Source organism: Tachysurus vachellii, chromosome 16, assembly GCF_030014155.1.
Source record: "Tachysurus vachellii isolate PV-2020 chromosome 16, HZAU_Pvac_v1, whole genome shotgun sequence".
NCBI classification, from domain to species: domain Eukaryota; kingdom Metazoa; phylum Chordata; class Actinopteri; order Siluriformes; family Bagridae; genus Tachysurus; species Tachysurus vachellii.
In genome coordinates, this window is record NC_083475.1 from 12,037,261 (window position 1) to 12,058,948 (window position 21,688).

General features: G+C 36.5%; 1 protein-coding gene across 1 annotated transcript; it reads right to left on the reverse strand.

Annotated features, from left to right (window-relative positions):
* Positions 1-10,395: 10,395 nt before the first annotated feature.
* Positions 10,396-13,134, reverse strand: kcna1b (potassium voltage-gated channel, shaker-related subfamily, member 1b). The gene is made up of 2 exons (XM_060889964.1): positions 12,588-13,134; positions 10,396-12,109 (listed from the first exon to the last, which is right to left on the reverse strand). The coding sequence occupies exon 2, from the start codon at positions 11,900-11,902 to the stop codon at positions 10,418-10,420; it is 1,485 nt and encodes a 494-aa protein (XP_060745947.1). The 5' UTR covers positions 11,903-12,109; positions 12,588-13,134; the 3' UTR covers positions 10,396-10,417.
* Between the last annotated feature and the right edge of the window lie 8,554 nt (positions 13,135-21,688).

Sequence of the window (21,688 nt, forward strand, 5' to 3'; positions counted from 1 at the left end):
TGGGGTGTTTACGATGACTTTGATGATCTTAATTTACATAGATAAGATTCGTTTAGACTGGAAATTAATGATTAAACTAAAGTATGTCTACACACTTAATGAATTAATAATCCAAGCTTGAAACCTTATTTCTTCTTTGCAGTGTCCCAGCCTACAAGCTGGGATTTTTGCAGTTTTGCAGTTAGTCATATATAGTTAATTATAGCCCAGCTAAAATGTGTGTGTGCGTGCATGTGTGTGTGGAAATTGTTAATGAATAAATTTGGGAGAAAATTAGGGAAAATTCCAATAGAAAAATGTATATATAAATATTTTCTTTTGTCAAGATGAACTGCCATCCCATTCAGGGTGGATTCCTGCACAGCATCCAGTGCTTCCAGGCTCTGCATAAACTGCCATCCTGGCCAGGATAAAGAGGGTGGTGATAATGAAAAAATTTATTTATTTATTTATATTTACATTTGCATAGCTTACTTGCATTCATAAGTACATTTCTGTAAATGTATTTCTGTATGATTCATACCTGCCTTGCCCTGGCTGCCCTGCTTGTGAAAATCGTGGAAACCATACTCTTTGGCATGGATCATTTATCTGATACCAATGGTTTTTCAGTGCAAGTTACTTTCAGAATACAGATCCTGACTATATTTAAACAAAGACAGCAGAAAGAGCAAAAAGTCTACTTCACAAAGGCTTAAGTTTCATCCAGATCAACTTACTGATTTTCACTCAAACAACACAGCCATGAAGCATTTCTAAGTAATTGAACAGGCCGTGGGCATTATGCAACCAGCCCACGAGTGGGCCGTCAGAGCCAGAAGAGGAGAGGAAAGGAGAGGAGAAGTGGACTGAGGGGGGGGTGCTGCTAGTAGGCAGGATGGTGGGGGTTAGCAGTGCTTGGGAATGTGTAGGAGGATCGATGTGGAGTGTGAGTGAGCAAGAGAAAAAAGACATGAACAAGTGATACAGTAGGTTTTGGGTTAGCAGTCAGTACATATTCCAGCACTATGATGAAATCTGTTGAAATGCTGTTTCAGTTGTTGAAATCGTTATAGTGAGCATATTTGTGTGAAGCAGGAGGAGGAGAGGGATGAGCCATGGAGTGCAGGTACACCCAAAATCACATGGATATGCCTCTGTTTTGTTTTAGCAATCATGCTTAAAGGTGTTAAGGATCATTAATTTTCTTCCTTCATCTATAAAATATGGTCTAAATAGGGGAACAGTTTGTAAACTGTTGAGCTGCTGCCAAAAGACTGCCCAGTGTGTGAACATATGTTGGCATAAAAGATACCTCTAAATTTTTAGTCATGCTTGTGTAGAGCAGCCAAAAGCTCCCCACATCCTGCCATGCACAGCGTGCAACACTGAAGTCCCACAATGCAACGGGTGAAGATCATGGCAGCTCTCAGCTGTGCCTCTGCATGCTGCTGTGTACATCTATATGTACATGTGTATGTATTTTCCTCCTTGTTCTTTCCTAGCAGCATAAATTCTCTATTTTCAGGGACTTTCACTCTGTATTTTTCACTTTCCTCTTTTTGTGGCTGCTTTCTATGCTTTTTTATTTGCATTTGCATTTTCTCTCGCTCACTTTACTCCCACACTAACGCCACATGTACAATGCCTGAGGCTCCACTAAACCATCCTTTTCTGGCTCTTCATAAAACATCTGGATACATACATAGAAAGTGCTCACATTTTGGAAACAAGCAAAAATTCTATAATGATTTTGCCTCAACAATCTCACATATACTTAGACATGACATATTTATGGTTGTATCATAATTTTCTAACAATCTGGAATTTATATTTTTATGGTAGAATAGCAAAACTCTGAAGTTCAGTGTCATCATTACGAGAGACTTAATTATGTCTTACACCAAAACGTCACTCTTTATTATTGCTGTTGAATAGGAAGTGTGCCAGTGCTCATACTACACTAATTTAAATTGAAAATCAAGTGAGCATATCCTCAATCCTGGCAGTATCTAGAGTCATAATTGAATCTGTTAGTTATGAAACCATTATAAATTTAAATAAATTGGGTTTGGTTCTAATTTGTGTTATTTTTACAGTAACAGAAAATTCACAGGCAGATGCTCCACATAATCCATGCCTACTAATAAATAAATTAAAAAAAAAAAATGTCCCAAGTGTCAGCACACTTTGACAGTAAGGTTTCTCATAGAAAACTTTGTGCTTCTTAGTAACACGACAAGCTGCCTTTCTTTTCTTTGTAACATCAAAAGAGGAAAAAAAAATGAAAAGACTGGTATGGGAATGACTGCTGTTGTTACTATTACTTGTGTTAGCTTGTTTTACATATTTAATGTAATACAACATTAATGTGTATGTGTTGTGCTGTGGTATAAGAGGAATAACATATTTTAGGAAAGGAGAATAATCTACTTCAGTGTGCTAGCGGTTTGGATTAGTTTCCAGTAAGAGCACATCCTGTTGTGTGCTATACCTGACTTTACAGTAGATGAAGGGGAATTCAGTCAAACACGCATTAAGCCCATAAAGTCTCAGCTGATTATTCAGTAATTATTTTGAAGCATATGGTGTGTAATTAAAAGAGGGAAGAATTAAAGTCTGGACTGCTAACAGATTTTGGGATTTTAAGTGGTAAATCATGGGTCCCACCACTGTTCTCAAGGGACTTATCTAAGATTTTATCAACACCCCAAATCCATCCATGAATAAAACATTGTGACTTGCTTCCCACATGCTCTCTCCTCTTGCTTTTTGGATGCCACACTGTGAAGTGGCTCCGTGGGGAAGGAACTTGTGTCAAATGTTCTTGATGTCTAATTTATGACCAGCATTAAAATTCCCACTTATCTGTTGGAATCCTGTTTGATTTGGTTGTAGTCAATGTCCAGACTAAGTGGCATGGGATGTTATCTTAAAATCTAAGAGACATGAAAGGTATGCACAGAAGGAATCCTTTTGAATCTGATAATTCCATGTTACATGACATGTGGTTTATGTGATTTTTGTTTACAGATTGCTTAAAGATGAGCTTTAGATTGAAGAGTTATGAGTAAGGTTTGTGTTATACTGTAACAAAGAAATGTATAATAATATGACTTAAGCAGATTAAAATAGTTATTATGTTGTAGTAGCAATTATACATACTATTTATACAATTTATAAATATACACAATTTATAATCACTGTATTATTGTTATATAATGAGTCTCACTCTAATTATGTAGAGATAAAAATATTATTATTTTACACTGGTTATTTATTATTAACAGTAGTACTACTATTATTTGTAGTAGCAGTAATGCTTTTACAGTATTTAAAGATTTTGATTTGTTAATCAGTTTGTTATAGTAGTAGAATCACATCAACCATTATCAAAGCTGCTATATTTTGCTATCTGTTGTTATTAAACACTTAACTGCTAAATAATGTCAAATGGTTGACTAAAAAGTCAGAAATGAGTGAGATGAGTCTCATATATGAATACTGGCAACATTTGCTGTTTAAGAGGCAACACAATTACTTACATTTCTGAGCAAGTTCTACAGCACACAACGAATCCCTGGGCCTATCCATGAACCTGAAGAAAGCCAAGTTCCTCTATCAGCCACCACCAATGCAGTTCTACAGTCTGACAGCTATAAGGATATTTAATCACACCTAAATGTGAATGTGTTTTGTAGACCTAGGAGACCATGAAATCCACAACCACCTAAGCTACACAAATGTGGCCTTTTCCAAACTGAGTCTTTGAAAATGATGACCTTAAAGTTCAACACAACTCCTACCTTATGTTTCACAAAGCTGTCTTTCTTCCCACCCTTGTGTATGAAGCATAAAATGGACCACCTACATGAGACATTTGCAAGTACTTGGATGTAGTGACCATATTATTGTTATTTCAGATCATTGATAGCTAGTTGTAATGTTTGATATTATTCTAAAATATATCACTAGATTGCCAACATTTAGGGCTGAGCAGTCCATTATATCATGAGGTCTCAATGATTATATAAGAGATTCTGGGGCAAACTATCAGACACTTCACTTAAAGACATTTATGCAGATGGTTTCACGATTTATTTTTTTAATACTGTTTCATGTTTGTGATACCCTACTAGGTTCATGCCATGTTTCCTCTAAATACCACATGTTGTAAACTGCTGTAACCCTCTTAATTAAAAACCCTCATCTACCCTTCTATACTTCTGTGTTGTATGTTCTTTGTTTGGACCACATGTGCTTAGGCTATTCAATTATTATTAATAATCCAATGGGATTATGATAAAGAAATAATCTACCTTTTTTTGTACTCATTACATGCAATTCTCATCAGTGTACAATGGATAGTATACACCCTGATAAAGTTCTGGATGGAAAAAGTAACTCCATGCCTCCACCATGACCATGCTGCACCATGGGTATGTTATTCTTTGGTCAATATGCTATTTTTTTGCACAATACATACTTTTTGAAATTACAGAATTTGACCTTTATTCTTTATCTCCTCAGATCATTCATCTCATAATAACACATTTTGCCACATGGCTTTTGCTGATTTAGTTGCACTTAGAATTCTAGTTCACTTGATGAAGAAAAATACATACTTACTGTACAGTAAGAGACTGCCAAGGCTGATTGTTACTGGTACTAATTAACATGTAGTGTTTGTGATTATTAAATTGTAGTAGTTGCAATTGGCAGTAAAACTGTCTGAAATTGGTGCGTTTAAAATTCTGCTTTCAAAATGGGAATCTGAAAACATTTCAAGTGGTTACAGTCATGTTGCTAGGCAACTAGGTGGTATGGACGCCAAAATGTGGCCTCTTGTAGACTCATGCAAACAATGTAAGGACATAGTTACACTAAGAAAAGTCAATGTCTTTCTCCGATATATTGGCATATGAGAAAAAAATAAACAAATAAAAATAGTTAAAAAAAAAAACTTAATTACGACAATTAAAGTTCAAAACATATGTCTTTAAACACATACACAGACTTTCCTTTAAGCATAAAAAACAGGGGATAATTTATCTCTTTTTTTTCAATATACTTTACACTGTTATGTTTGATCAGCTTGGCAGAATTTGTCTTTCTGTCTGCTCATAATTACCAGCAGGGTCACAATTACATTGGCCCATCATCATGTCAACATATGTTCCTAGACCGAGAGACAAGGCAAAAACTGTTTAGTCTTTCCACATATATAGTAACAATCACTGATCAAGATCACTACAAGAAGGTGGAGGCTGTTGTTGCCAAAGTGATGGGAATTTGTAATATAAGCTACATTTCTTGGTAACAAGCTGAAAACCAGGTATGTACACTAAAGGTATAGTAGATGATAACTGAAAGGCTAGTGACCACAAACTGTTTATTTATAATAAAGTATTAATAATTATTATAATTAATAATAATACTAATACATCCATTATATTGATATTAATATTGATTATTATTAATTATTGATTCTTGAAATAATATTTATTATTTTATTTGTATTCATACATTTTTTTACATTAATTCCTTTGTAATTTACAAATTACAAGTTACTGTACTGTTTACCTTCATAAATTCATCTTATGTGAAGAATAACATTTTGAGTACAAGAACCATGACCATATTTGGAGAGAAAAAAAATTCACAAAAAAGTCCATTCAAAAATAGATTTAATAAAATGTTATTTATTTACATGTAAAAAAGGCTCTTGTTTTAAGCCTTATCTATTTTGGGTATTTGAAGCAATATAGACACATAAACAGTGCTTATTGGACAACCGATTACACATAAGGATGATAAAAATATGGATGCATTTATTTACATTTCATATTAATTTTAGTCACTTAATAGGCAGTCACATACAGAGCTACTTACAAAACAAAGAATTTTGTACAAAAAGTACAAAACACAATCCATGGTAAAATTGGGCAGTTTCAAAACTATTGTTAAAAACCTATTAGTAATACAAAGGATACTTTTTATGGTTAAAATGTACTTTTATCAATGAACAGACTGGTGAACAGTATGGTGGTGAAGCTCAAGTCTTTAATGAACATACAGATGCATTGAGAAAGAGAGATACAGAGGGCCTCGGTCTACACTCCCTAGCTTTACTTGAACAGCTTAAAGTTTGTGTGGCACAAGAGACAACAGCTTCAAATGCAAGAGACAAACCTTCCCCCTATGGATCTATTTAGGATTTAGTTTAAATCACCAAGATTGTGATTCCACACTAAGAGAAAAATGGTAAAATCCAATGGAATGGTAAAAGAGTTCCCAGGTGACTCCTGAAGTGCCTGATAACTACCCTTAATAATTTAAATAAAGTTCCCCAGCAAACATTTCAGCTCCTTTTTGGGGGATCTCCAGATGTTTCCAAGCAAACTGTACATGAAGCCATCTAGGGAGCTTCCTTGTGAGGTACGCTGCTGCACTTGATTTGGAAGATTAGTGACTGTACTGTACCATGAGACTCTGGATTCTTGAGCTGATTCACTTCTTACTACTCATCCCTCAATACAACAGTTATTCAGTGTTATATTAAAATTCAGGTAACATTTTGTGTCCACAGTTATAATACATTTGCTAATATCTGGCTTCAATAGGAATCCTAGCGTTTGATCAAATTCAGCATTTTCCATAATCTTTTTCAGGAAAGAAAGACAGTAGAGATCATATTTATAGGCATTTATATTTATTGATATAGATGTGCAATAGGATGGACATGGGAGGAACATCCTTGCATAGACCATAGACTATGCCTTCACCAGCATCATATGATGAACAGGGTGCGTGTGTATGTGTGTGTGTGTGTGTGTGTGTGTGTGTGTGTGTGTGTGTGTGTGTGTGTGTGTGTGTGTTTGAGTGTGCGTGTAGTCTGTGATAAAACACCCAGCTATGTATGGGAAAAAAATTTGTGTATGTACTTACAAAGATGTGATGATGATGATAATAATAATAATAATAATAATAATAATAATAATAATAATAATAATAATAATAATAATAATAATAATAATAATAATTTGGCATTAAATTGAAAAATAAAAACATGTGGGTGTTGATTCAGCTTGATTTTCATCATTTTAATTATTTGAATCATGCAGTTCTTGTTTTTATTTCCATGCAGACTATAATTAAGCAGTTAAATGAACACAAAAGCTCACCACATTAACCATTTTTAAACATAAACAGAGACATGGGTGGAATAATAAATATTATGTCAGATAATGAATTTTAGCCCAGCAATTCAATACATTTTAATTCTTTTAGACCAAATTCCACTTTGTGGTACTCTGCTGTCATGGCTCTTAGCATCTCAGAGTATGGGTCAGATGATTTTTGTGCAAGATTACTAAACATTAGGGCATATATTTATTCTATGTAAAGGCAACAGGATGCATGAACATATCATGTCATTAACTATCATGTTGAGTAAAGACACCAAAGAATCCCTCTGCACTAAAGCTTACATAATAATTATTAAAGCTGATGTAGAAAAATAAAAATAAATAAATAAATAAATAAACAAACAAACAAACTACAGTTGGGTATAATGCAAATGAGGAAGAACAAAAAGAGGTGAGCACAGTTTTCCTCTTGCAATGATTAATCAATACACGTTTTTAAAATATTAAAGTAATTTTTCTATATTCAAATAATTTTAGATTGTACCACATTATGACAATTTTTTTTATGGAAGTCTTATTTAAATTTTGCCCCATGCATTTTCTTTATTTGCAGTTTAATTACAAAAATGAGAAATGCTAAATGCTTTTGTCATGCTTTCCACCTTTCCTGTGTGATATATAGTTTAGGTATAATGCTCAGTTTTGTATGCAATTAGTTATATATATATAATGCTTTAAAATATAATGGCAGTTAAATTTCAGTCATGCTCTTCATCCAAACTGAAGAGTTAAAATAGAACTATTCTTGGTCCTTGTGTTTATCTGTAATGGCTTCTTAAGTTAGTTCCTTCCTACAGCTTTGGCCTCTATCAAAGTTATGTATTATTATTCTATAGAAATATATAGGGACAGTACTTTGCTTATTAAACACTTGTACTTTCCGGAGATTAAAGAATACTGCTGCTACATTGTTTTCCTTGGTTTATAAGATCTATTTATACACTTACAGGTGACAAAGTGCTGCAGCTTTTTCTAGCAGTAACAATCTAACTCCTTCCTAACTTGGCTTCTTCCTCTGAGAAGATTAGCAAACTGCTTTTCAAAGACATGCAGCCCAGCATATCATACAGTGTAATCTCCAGTCTAGCATTATTTGTCTGGTTTACAAAGTATTTGTTACTGTTCCCCTTTAATTATCAGTTGTCGCTATATGGATAAATATACTGTTTTCTCTGTGCAGTAGGTTGCTATATTTCCTGGCAGTGTTAAAAATCTGTTGAACATTTCTTGCAAAAGGGAATACCTATGGTGCCTCAGATTATATTTTGATAACTGATCACCTTTTTTTAATAGTGTCACAAATCTTTACACTATTTTGAATAAACTAGCAGATAAAGGTTCTTCAATAGTTGTTTGAAAAGGCAGTGGTAGAATGCCTAGCAGGATGTTAAGCTTCTGGGATTTTAGTTCATACATGAGCACATTGAGGTAGACGGACACTAAAAAAAATAAATAAAAGAGATGGATGGACAGACATCCAAAAAGATGAAAAATATATATTTCTAACTCATCTCTACACAACATTTACTGTTTCTCGGATTAACTCATCGACCAGGTTTTATGTACAATGTTTGACAGGGCAAACACAAGGATATCCCACTGGTTTTCTGAGGTCTAATAGTTTTTACTTTCCCTTGTACACCTTGTCAAGCAGATTTGATTTTAACAATCAGCAAATCATGACTTTCTGCACACTGAAGCCATGTGATGAACCTTGTTCATTCTGAAATTTGTCATGGACTCAGAAACACCAAACGTTGTTTTCCTGTGCATATTCTGACTATTATAGTACAAATCATAATCAGATTGGTCCTTGACATTGCATCATACAGTTAAAAGGAGTTGCACAGTAAAACTGATGTTATTGTACATGGAGGCACTTTTTTAAAATTCTGTCAGTAAAGGGGTTAAAGGCACTATATGCAACATATACAGAGTAATATATGTATATCTTCAAACAGCATAGATGTCAAAGCAGATACACTAAATATTTTACGTGTAAAGTTGACTGGTTAATATGTTGTAACTCTTAATTGTGTTTCAGCAGTAAAGGGTAGTTAATGAGAGCTGTACAGTGGCTTTTAAGAAGTTCACTGATTGTTGTTAAGTTGGTAGGACAAGCATGAATGCATTTGTTTGACTTTTAAAGCATTGCATTGACAGGTGTAGATATAGCCTAATGAATCAGCCATATACAAAAAGTTCATCTCACTGACCATCAGATACCCTGGAATCCTACAAAGACCTAATTTACGTATCTTTAAACAGTTTCTATTAATTGCCAGTTCTATAATGTGCATGGTTTTACCTCTATGTCCCTTTAACTGTGGATGTAATACTGTTCAGAGTGGAATGGCATTGCTAATAAATGCCATTACAATATACTTCTATATTATTTCAAAATATATTGTTGAAATTGGTATGGATCCCAGTATTAACAAGTATATACAAAAAGATCCATTATGATCTTTTTAATAATGGTGCCATGCTGAAATGATATCAAGATACATAGTACCTGAGTTGAGTAGGCCTCAAAGCTTCACTGCTCCTTCACTAACCTTACGATTAAACATTCATTTCTCAATCCATACCAGCAACAAAACATAAGCACTGCATTTTGCAAAACCAAAGTCTGAAATCTGAGGGCAATATGTAAATGAATAGAGAAAATATTGAGGTAATGATTTGAGCATGCCATGATTGATAACCAAAGAATATTTCAACATGCTTATACACTTCCAAAAGCCATGTTCTATTTTTCACATGGAATAGGATCTTATAGTAATAAGAGTTTTAGCATCTGATGGAGAAATATGAGCACTGGCAAGAAGCCATGATTTTTCCATTAATAATGAGGTGCATTGTTGTTCAGTGAACCTTGAGATCAACTGCACCTATCACCCAAAAAAGGGACAACATATCAGAATCTGGAACTCAATCAGGAACTCAATTCCAGATGCTATAGATATAATAATCCATGTCTAGTCTATTTTCCTGCTCATCACACTGTCAGGTGGACAGAGTTTCCATTTGGAACTGTATTTCATCTCCTTTTTATCTACAATATCTTTATTTTCAGCAAGCATTTTGAAATTCAGTGGCTTATGAATATATTCCTTGTATTGGTAAAGCAAATACAATGCAATAATGCATTGACCTAGGCCTATTTAAAGCATTCCCTTATTATTAAGTCATGTTTGTTGTTTCTTGAAAATAAAATAAAACAAGAATTACACATCGGTCAGAAGCTTGCCCTTATTCACACAGTTCTGGTTTGAGATAGTACAGTTCCCAGTTCTCAGGTTTGCCTCCCTAAAATTGTCAATGCTGTTATTCATGTCATCGTCTGTCTCCACGTATTCCGACTTGCTTATGACAGATGAGCTGCGTCGACTGGAGTCTGAGTCGGATGCAATGTTGGGATTACTCACATTAAGGAGCTGTGCCTGCTCCTCTCCTTCTGTTTCTCTGTGGTAAAAATAGTTAAAGTTGGACACAATCACAGGGACGGGAAGTGCAATGGTGAGCACACCAGCAATGGCGCAAAGGGAACCCACAATCTTGCCACCGATGGTCACAGGGTACATATCACCGTAGCCCACGGTAGTCATTGACACCACGGCCCACCAGAATGCATCAGGAATACTGGTGAAGAAGGACTCCTTCTCTTCAGCCTCTGCAAAATACACTGCGCTAGAGAACAAGATGACACCGATGAAAAGAAAAAAGATTAAGAGGCCCAGCTCTCTCATGCTGGCTTTCAGCGTTTGCCCCAATATCTGCAGTCCTTTAGAGTGCCTTGACAATTTGAAGATCCTAAACACCCGGACAAGACGAATAACCCTGAGGATTGCCAGAGATGTGGCCTGTTCACCCGATACCTTTACTTCCTTCCCCTCTTCATCTTCAGCAAGCTCTGTGCCAAGCGTGATGAAATAGGGAATGATTGCCACTACATCTATCGTGTTCATCATGTTTTTAAAGTACGCTGCCTTGCTCGGGCAAGCAAAAAAACGTACAATCAGTTCAAATGAGAACCAAATGATGCAGAGGGTTTCCACAATAAAGAAGGGGTCTGTGAAAATGTTTGGCTTGTAGTAAAAAGTGCTGTTCCCAATAGTCTGCAAACGCCCTTGTGGATCCTCTTTGAGTTCTGGCAAGGTCTCCAAACAAAATATTACTATAGATATCAGAATGACCATTACTGACACAATTGCAATGCCTCGTGCAGGGCCTGAGCTCTCTGGGTGTTCGAACAGGAGCCATACTTGTCTCTGAAATTCATTGTCTGGCAGTGGACGCTCCTCTTCACGAATAAAGCCCTCATCCTCACGAAATTTTTCCATTGCCTCTACTCCAAGCTCATAAAATTTGATCTCTTCAGAGAACATGTCTAAAGGGACATTGACAGGTCTTCTTAACCGCCCACCTGACTGATAGTAGTAGAGGATGGCATCAAAGCTTGGCCGGTTCCTGTCGAAGAAGTATTCATTCCTTAAAGGGTCAAAGTATCGCATCCGCTTTTTGGGATTTCCCAGCAGTGTGTCTGGGAACTGGGAAAGTGTTTTGAGTTGAGTTTCAAAGCGCAGGCCTGAGATGTTGATAACAACACGCTCGCAGCACTCGTGGTCCTCATGGTCATGTTGGTACGGATCATGTGGATGCCCTGGCAGGGTTGAGGTCTCATCCATGTTATCTCCTGCCACCACAGTCATTTCTGCAGCTTAGGCTCACAATACCAGAAAAAATATTGAAGCTAGATGAGCAGACATCCAGCTCCTGTATTGTCTCTGCTCTCCACTGTTTACAAAAGCTATGACACAAGCCCCATAAGAAGAGAAAACTCATATGGTTCCTTTTTACTACCAATTCGACTGCTCCCAGTTCCAGTAGACCACTGCATCATCTTCTTTCACTCACCACTCAACCGGAGAAAAACGAGACAGACAGATGGAGAGAAAGGATGGTAATTAGATATCAGAAGATATCACAGCAGAAAAAGCCTGCACAAGGTTTGCCTGGTCAGCAAATTGTTCCTTCCTGTCTAAGACAGATAATGCTTGATAAAGTAATCTCTTGGATTGTATGCAATTAAGAGGAGCTTCAGAATGTATGTGTCAGCATTTAAGTTTAAGGTTCCTGTCCACCTTCTAAGTGCAAAATTGGTAGTGTATTGCACCTTACACTACCATGCTTAATTATTATTATATTACAAAAGCAATCTTCAATGTTGAGTTTAAAGAATATATAACGTCAAATACAGCGTTGCAGTGCTTATATAAACGCTGTAGGTGTTAATGCAGCACTGGAAATTTTACAAGCAGGTCTTATGACGTACTGATAGCTGCAGTGTGGTACTAACAAACAGTACATAGTGAAGTGGGGTTTTTTTTCGCTTACCTTTGGCGAGGTTTTCAGGGCTTCCTCGATACCGGGGCACTCCACCTGTGTGTGTGTGTGTGTGTGTGTGTGTGTGTGTGTGTGTGTGTGTGTGTGCTGTCGGTGCTCCAACTTTGCACTGCCCCCCCTTGTTTTTTCAATATGAATACAGCATTACTGCAGTACGCGCAGCACTATACGATTTCTTGAAATATTAATCGGCTGCTTTGTCTTCGTTAACATACAGAGGTGCTTCCCATGTTCCGTTTCAGACGCAATCCGAGTTTGCAATAACAGGCAAGTGAAGTCTTTAAAACGGGGTGTTGAAGTCATGCCGAACATAATGATACCGATGACAGCGTGTGGAGTGCATTTTTTCCAACGAGGCGCAGCTTCAACAGCTTTTCCCTCTTCGGTGCAAATCAAAAAGACACAGACGTCCCGAGATGCAAAGACAAGAGACAAACACACATACACACACACACACACACACTCTCTCTCTCTCTCTCTCTCTCTCTCTCACACTCGCACACACACACTCTCTTTAGCACACATACGCCAGCAGGCTGAAGAGAGAGAGAGAAAGGAAGGGTGGGAGGAATGAAGATTTGCAAGAGAAAATAAGTCCATGGTGATGTTAAAGCACATTGCAGGTTTTCATACGCACACTCAGCGTGGTGAGGAAGTGAGAGAGAGAGAGAGAGAGAGAGAGAGAGAGAGAGAGAGGAGGGGGTTCCGACGCAATGCAGACACAAGTGCTAACACAAGTGCTTTCCACGCCACAAGCCCACAAATACTTGAGCAAGCGATGGCTTCCCTCCTCCGCGTTAAAGGCCAGTTACTGTTTTTTACAGTAAATGTAAATTAAAATATATGTGTAACTCAAGCACGGAATAATCGGATCATGTATTAACGCGTGTTAAAAAAAAAGCTTTCTTTTTTGCCGTCGACGCATGTGCAAAAAAGTTTTTTCCCCCGTAGGCTGTTTGTAAAACGCATTTTGCTTTGACATTCCATTTTGCTTAGAATCGCACTTCTTGAAGTCAGACGACTAATAACATATTCACATATACATACAATATATGGACTGTCTGCTGTATTGATTTGCTGGCTTGAGTAGACATTGTTTAAAGACGTCAAGAGCCTAGATCGAATTACACGTTTTGCACTGAATGATGTTTTAGAGCAGAAGCCTTCAGTCTTATTCACAAACCAGTGCTATGCCGGCAGGATTTCATTTCACCTTAGCAGAATCCACACCTCATCCCACTTGATTAATCTGGTTTTGTTCTTCAGTCAACACAGGTATGGCTCCTTTTTGCCTGAGATGATATTCTGCGGACACATCAGTCCTTTAAATAAGAATATGATTTGAATAACACCATAATTCTAAATTGATCAGCACAATATACAACTGTAGACTCTCATAAGAGCTACATGAGAATATTGACACTGTTTTGAGGAAGTCAGTAACAGTATGAATCACCAAATACTTGTGCAGTAAACTGGGAGTAACTGGGAGTATGATTTGTAACTATTATATGGTACAGTGAATATAGTGTATCTTTAAATGACACAAATTGGAACTCAAGGATCACTTTTGTACATTTATTTAACATATTTATTTATGGCACATGGGAAATGAAAAACTATTAAACATTGTTGTGCCCTAAAATCTTCATATTTTTATAGACATCATTTACATAATCTACATATTTTGGGTCAAACGCTTCAACAACAACAGTATCAGCAAAACAGTGACTTATTAAAATTATTTTGGATTCTCCAAAATCTCAGAAGATCTCAGCTGAAGGATTATAGTGGATTTTATTAGGGATGCCATTAGTCCAAACCATGTTGGTCAGTTCCAAAACAAGGTCAAGTCACAAAAAAATGGCAGATTTCAGCACCTTGGACAGTGGAATGCATTTGATCTTGTATATGGATTTTCTGGTCTTAGAAATCTACAAACCTATAAAGTTTAGATTCAGCTAAACTAATACTGCTTTATTAACAAATACTGATTTAGCTCAGACAAAGAGCTGTTAAGACACTATTTATTTGTAAAGACAATATTTTGGATCATGTCTGACAGACTAGGTCTGAACTCTGCACTGCACTGCACTGCACTTCTTTAAAAAAGGGGGGGGGGACTCATTTGTCCCTCTATGAGGAATCTGTAATACCTTGATTGTTTACCTTTGAATCCTGCCAGAAATTGTTCTAATCAGTATTGGATTGTGACCATAGATTTGTTGGAGCATTAATGATGACATAGCCTCAAACAAACCTAAAAGTCTATAACACCTGTCTTATACTATAGGCTAATATCCAGTGAATTAATAGAACAACCCTGTTTTAGGCAGTTAAGTATTTCACACATGTTTTTGATGTATTTCTGTACTGACATTATGTACACCATAAACCCCTTTCTCTCTCTTCCTCTCTGAAAAATATATCATTCACTCCAAATGGTGCTGCATCTGATACAATGTCTGCATTTACAGACAGTTTGCTGTTTTAAAGAAAAGTAATGCATTTTATTCAAATTATAAAACTAGCCCAAACTGGCAACCCTGTCATTAATTGTCTGTCTGCTGCTCCTCCTCTGAGCCTGGGGCACTATGAATCCTGTCCCAGTGGACCTCTATTAGCAATTGTTGTAGTTCTCATTTCTGATTCAATAATAACAATATAGCTAAATGGGACAGTGAGTCTGCTGCATCGTGACTGTGAGGAAGGTGAGCAAATCAGTGGAACATCGAGTTATATGTTTCAAATCGTGACATTTTTAAAATCACTGATCACTCAAAATAGATAATTAGTGTTTTGGTGGCATTTAAATATGAAGTTGTATATGAGAACTGAATGAAGATAAGTATTTGTTGAAGTTTATATAATCCTGCACCAATGAATGAGCACCTATTGATTGATGTGAAACACAAAAAAGAAAATCCAGGTTAATTTTTTGTGTATTGGAAGATGGCTGGAGAAACCTGGTCCAGAAAATGAGCCCATCATCTAGGTCTGTCTAAACATATGGCTTAATAGCATAGCTTAGATTATTATTCAAAGTGTCTGATTTCCTTAATTGATCTATAACCAGCATGTTACATCCCAGGCACTATATACTACTCTACTGTGAGGTGACTGGTCTATCCTAAAAGCAATTCCAGTAGTATGAATCTAATTTCAACCAACACCAGTAGAATGGGTTACATTGAATTATATTATGATGTCTTTCTAACAACATTTATGCTTATTTGAAGAACATACCAATCATGTATTTTTACCAAGTCTGTGACCTGGTTGGTGTACATCAATATATTAATTAAGCAGTCATCTAGAATGCTGAATTGCTCAGCTAATTATGAATGCTGTCTATTTTGCTGATCTCTTTTGAAGAATGACTCAACCTGTTTAACAGCTGTGCTTTAAATTCAATATGGAAGAGAAAAAAATCAGTGCTGCACAGAGATCACCTGAATAACAGTTTTTGTAAACTACTGGTAATAATACACACTGCTCCTGCAGAGCTCTCAGCTCTCACCACACTCGTTCTCTCGGCATGTATTCATTAACACAGACTCCCACCATGTAGCTTCCTTAACGCGAGCCAGGACATGAGCTCACACACTGATCTTACATAGGCCTGATAGTTGTAGCTTCTTGCCCCAGTTTTACAGCACTGTGTGGGGGACATCCTGCAGTTAGCAAGAGTGTGAGAGAGGGTTCAAAATATACAGCATGTTCCACACATTTCTCCATGGTAACAAGGAGCTAAGAGAGAGAGAGAGAGAGAGAGAGAGAGAGAGAGAGAGAGAGAGAGAGAAGAGGAGGAGGGAAATGGAAAGAGATAGAGTGGGAGGGAAAGATAAAAAGAACCGACTGGTGCTGTGCATGCAGAATTGAGAACATACCTATGAGTGATAGCTTTAACACAGAGCAAGCCATTATTTCTGCTTCTTATAGGACAAGGTCATGCAAGCGATTGTCACCTGATCTAAACTACGCTTTTACGTGTGAAAATATGTTGATAAAACTATTGTATTAATATTTAAAGATTGATTAGAATTAAAAAATAACAATAATCAGATTGGCCGTAGATTTTATTCTAAACCAGAAACCTACATTTTAAATCCATCTAACATTAATGGGGTAATATAATATATATATAATCAAGCTTCTGCTGGTGTACATACAATAGTCAGCTGTTTTAGCTGTTACAGACAATATTCACACGATGTAGAGTGGTAGCTGTGTCCAGTGTTTTTGATGTTAAAAGTGTGAGGAGAATGTCAGTAGAATGAGGGGAATGCTAACTCATCTGCGGTTCTTGGCAGGCTGCAGTGTCTCAGCACCCTTTTACTCAGTGGAGCACAATGTGATGAAATGTTTCTGAATCATTTTATTCCCACCTCTCATCTTTTATAGGTCACTGACCATTCCACTCAAGTGCTTACAAATGTCTGTAGTGTGATATGTTCAAGAATACTCTTACAGTGCAGCTCTAATTAATTTTAAATGGATAACAGTGTGGGGTTTATTAAATTTTTTTTTAAAGGAATTGGTATCTATGAATATTATTACCAGAGTAAATAAAGAGCATGAAATGTGTGAACATGGATTTAGCATAAATTAAAGAGTTCTCTTTTTATATATATTGTATATTTATCGTTTCATTGCTTCTTTCTGAGCTACCAACCATGAAATTACTTATTATGTGAGTGTCTTTGACTGAGTTATCCTGCTATTCTGCTGTTTAAAGGAGAACCCTGATGGTTGCTTTCAAGAGGAACCCAAATCACATATGGCTCATTGAACATGACTCACAGAGGAAGGTTGCATGGAAATGTGGTGCATTCAGGCTTATAAAACACAAAACACTGATCAAACCAGTGAAAAGCAGAAAATAATTAAACCAAACAGTTACAATACACTATTCTATAACCTGTATCATTTTTCTATACAAGGACTTTGTTAGTTTAATCAACACCTACATTTTATTAATACTCTTAATTCTATGTCAATGCCACTGTTCTGATCTGACCTTTATATAGATATAGCCTTTTAATCCTGCTTGACTAGCAAATCCAGCAAATTATGTTAGTCACCAACAAACATATAGAGTCTGAAGGATGCTTTCAGGTAAAATGGCATAGTTGCAATAAAATACCTCTTCTAGCATTTTAGATAAGTAATACAAATCCATTTTCACATAAAACAGAACATTACTTAATTTCATCATACTTTTTACTTTTTTAATGTTTGAGTACATTTAACTACTACAGCGACATTTTAACTTTCACTTAAGTATATTTTTGGCAGAATACTCCATTGTTAATTATTTCAATTAAAGATTAATTATTTAACATCATTTTTCTAACCCTGAATCGAAATAATCTTTTCCTTATTTTTAGAGAGTAAAATACTATGCTGGCCAGTGCATTGGTCAGAAACTGGAAAACTTAATAAAGATTGTAGTCTCAGTAAATCTGCTGTGTGACAGTCAGAGCTACATCTTTAACCCAGCATTCAGGTTTGAGTCAGATTTGCTGTCCATGGCTGAAGATGGCTTTAAAAGCATTTGGCTGATTTCTCACTGCAAGAAGGGCAGATTATTGTAAGCTTTGGTGGCTAAGATCTACTACTTGTCTTGGAACTGGTTACAAATCATTTTATGAGAGATGTGTGTAAAAGGGTAGAGTGGGTTATGCAGAGGTTTTCAGAATTTTAAAAACATTAGAAAGCATCTTAGAATGTGTTGTAGGTAAGTAAATAGGCAGAGATGTCAATACTGGTAAAGGTAGGTGCTGGCATTTGGCATAAAGATGGTAGTTTGTAGTGATAGATTGGTGCTGATGTGTATTAGTACACATTCATATACTGTAGGTGTGAGCAGAATGGAGGCATAACAGGTAGTGTTCAACTTCAAAGTTCCAGGGACACGGATCTGATTCTCTGCTCTGGTTGTTGTTTGTAGAGTTTTGCTCACACTTTCTCCCTAGGTAAGCAAAAGGTTTTTCTCTGATATTCCAGCTTCCCAACAACACAGCAGCAGGTAGCTTGACTACTAAAATTGGCCCTATGGCCAATTCACACACACATACACAGACATACACACACAAACACAAACTCATTCAGGCACTGTGACCATTGTAGTAATTTAGTGCTGTGGTATCTCGCAAATTTCATATTTTTTTTACGGTTGGGTGTTGACTAAGTGATGAATCACTAACATGGCAGGAAGAACTTCATCATTTTGATCAGGTGCCTGGTAATTGACATTAAATCTGCTTCAAATGAGCAGATCAAATTATCATCTAACTAATCAACTAGAAACCTTGTTATAACACTCTACAACTTTTATAACCAACCATCTCTTTATTAATTTGCGAGAGAATATATGACTATTACACTAGTGAACCTTTCTTTATTTTATGAATAGATAAAGGAATTCTTCATATTTAATGTTTTGCTAGTGGCACACAGCCTGTGATTCATACAGCATATATCACATCTCTCTGTATTATATGCAGTAAACCTGCTGGTGTGGAACTCCAGATCTCTGATTTTGCCTAGCAACAGCAGTGTAGTAGAGAGTTTCTGCGACAGCCTTCACATGCATTTAAAGGGGAACGGTGTTCCACATATGAGAGACAGTACTGTATTTAATTTATGCCTCTATCTTAATTCTCAAACACTGTTTTTTTCTCAGTAGGAAAAGGCTGTAATTGTTGGGGTTCTTTTTTGCATTGAGGGTATGTACTCATACACACAAAAATATGTTCAGAGACTCCATCATTCCATCTGAGTGGGATCCAATGTGTGAAATGAAGTGCAGTTATTGTATGAATGCAGGCGCCTCCACCTCCATCCCCCAAAGTCTCATTCACAAAGCGCTTATATAATACTTGTGTTCTATTTATAAAGCCAATAGTATGTGCATGTGGGGAAGAGACGTACTCGCACAACGCCCTTCAAGATGAGCACTTGTGCCCCAGGGGCTGTTGAGGCCGGACTCTGGGGAGCTATTCTTAGCTTTGTGCTCTAGCACAGCCAATGAAAGAGAGAGAAGAACTGACAGATGTAGGGGGAGGGAATCCAAGAAATGAGGAGTGTGGTGGTGTCGTATGAGAAAGAGGGAGAGTGGGGGTGTGCATGTAAGAGAAAGTGCATGTGTGCATGTGTGCATGTGTAAGAGAAAGTGCATGACTGTGCATGTGTGGGTACGTTGACAAAGTCATGGCTGGTGGTACAGGAATACCTTGGAAATGGCTTGGAAGCATTTGGAAATCTGTTAATAATTAGATGGATAACTTTAAACATCAATAATGAGATTTTTAAAAATCCTGTTTGAGAAGGGTTTCTACCAAGTGTAGTTGTTTTATTTCCCAAAATATAATCAACCTGCAGTCTTATTTTTAACTGCAGTTCCAACCTGGCCATTGCTAATTATGACTCAGTGCTGTAAATGATGAATTTGGTCTTCTTTCCCGACAAGATTTATGTCTGTCTGCTCACCAGCATAACGATGAAAACCTCCCACTCGCATGACTTTTTAGTTGTGTCCTGTGGGATCCTGGTCCCGATGCATGCCTCTAGACTCACTAATCAACCAGAAGTCATCAACCAGATGCCATGTGAACCTGTCTGGGCCACGTTCTAAAAATAGCCCAATATATGTTTAGAACATTATCTGCTCTTTCTAAATAATGTGTACATATTCAGTTACATCCATATGATGCAGCCTCTAGTTGAGCTATATAATGATTGGATTGGTATTTATTAATATAAACAAAAAAAAACATGCGCTAGCAGTAATGCATAGCGAATAACATGCTGTAGTTTTCATATCATTGCTGTTGTGTTTACCATCTGGAAATGAGTAAACTTGCAGAGTATAGTGTTGTAATAAATTGCAAATATACTGTATACTGTATCCATGTGTTTCAGTGATGGTAGCAAAGCCTGTACATTTGATGTGGAAAATTGCATCCCATGGCATGATACCCATGTGACTTTCACCTCAGCTAAAGTGGTATTTGTTTCAGTAACGTAATTTAGGCAGGTGAAAGCACAGCAGCACTATTTAGACTTTCTAGCGGGTCCTGCTGTGCTCACTGTGATAGAATTGATACTAGGATGCCTAGTGGAGGGGTAAGTGCTGTGATCACAACTTGCGATGTTGAAAGTCTAAGGCCATGCCTACAGATATGTCAATATTTTAAGAAAACATTTATTTCTCCTCATTTTGGTCTCCAATCTACAAGAAAATTAGTTTTTTTTCACCCAAAAATGAAGACTTTTTACTGTTCTCATGTGAAGAAGAAAAACCTCTGTTTTTGAAAATGTTACAGCATGAAACTGTACATGCTCATTGCAATGTTGTGCATGCTACAAATGTGCTAGGACTCCGTTTATCATGACTGCTTCGTAGTGTTAATTTCGTCAGACGAGACGAGACGAAATATGTTCGTCAACAACCTTTTTTTTTCATGACTAAGACGAGACGATGACAAGACTGCACCACTGTCCAAAAACGCTGACTAAGACTAAATTAACATGCATTATTGTTGACGAAAAAAGATGAGGCGAAAATGTTTTGTATAAAATAAAAACTAAGATAAAATCTCTCTTCATTTTTGTCTACAATTGTCTCTGCTTTTTCATCAGCTGTTACGCCTTTAAAATATTCAGAACAAGTTCGCGGCTTCGCGCTGTTTAGTGTGTGCGAAGAAACAATTCGTCCACACGCCGCTCAAAAAAAAAACTCCTGAGCGCAAGTCCACCGTCTAGGCTTTTTGTCTTAAATTATATTTCCTGTCGCTGCGCAGGCTCTTTTATTGTACATGACAGCTTATGTCCCGATGACTGGTCTTTGCATTACGATTAAAAGCAGTATCAATAAAGTAAAAATGTGATGTGCAGTCAAGTTTGAGTGAAACATATGTGAAACACTTTTTTTTCTACTGAAATATTTATCAGTAATAATCTCAGTAATAATGTGTTATTTTAAAAAAGACTACAATTTTTTGACTAAAACTAGACTAAAATTAAAAGACTTTTAGTCGACTAAAACTTGACTAAGATACCTTGAGTTTTCTTTTGACTACAATTAG

Excerpts from the sequence above, each read along its gene's own strand:
- kcna1b (XM_060889964.1), bottom strand. The coding sequence starts at position 11,902 with ATGACTGTGGTGGCAGGAGATAACATGGATGAGACCTCAACCCTGCCA.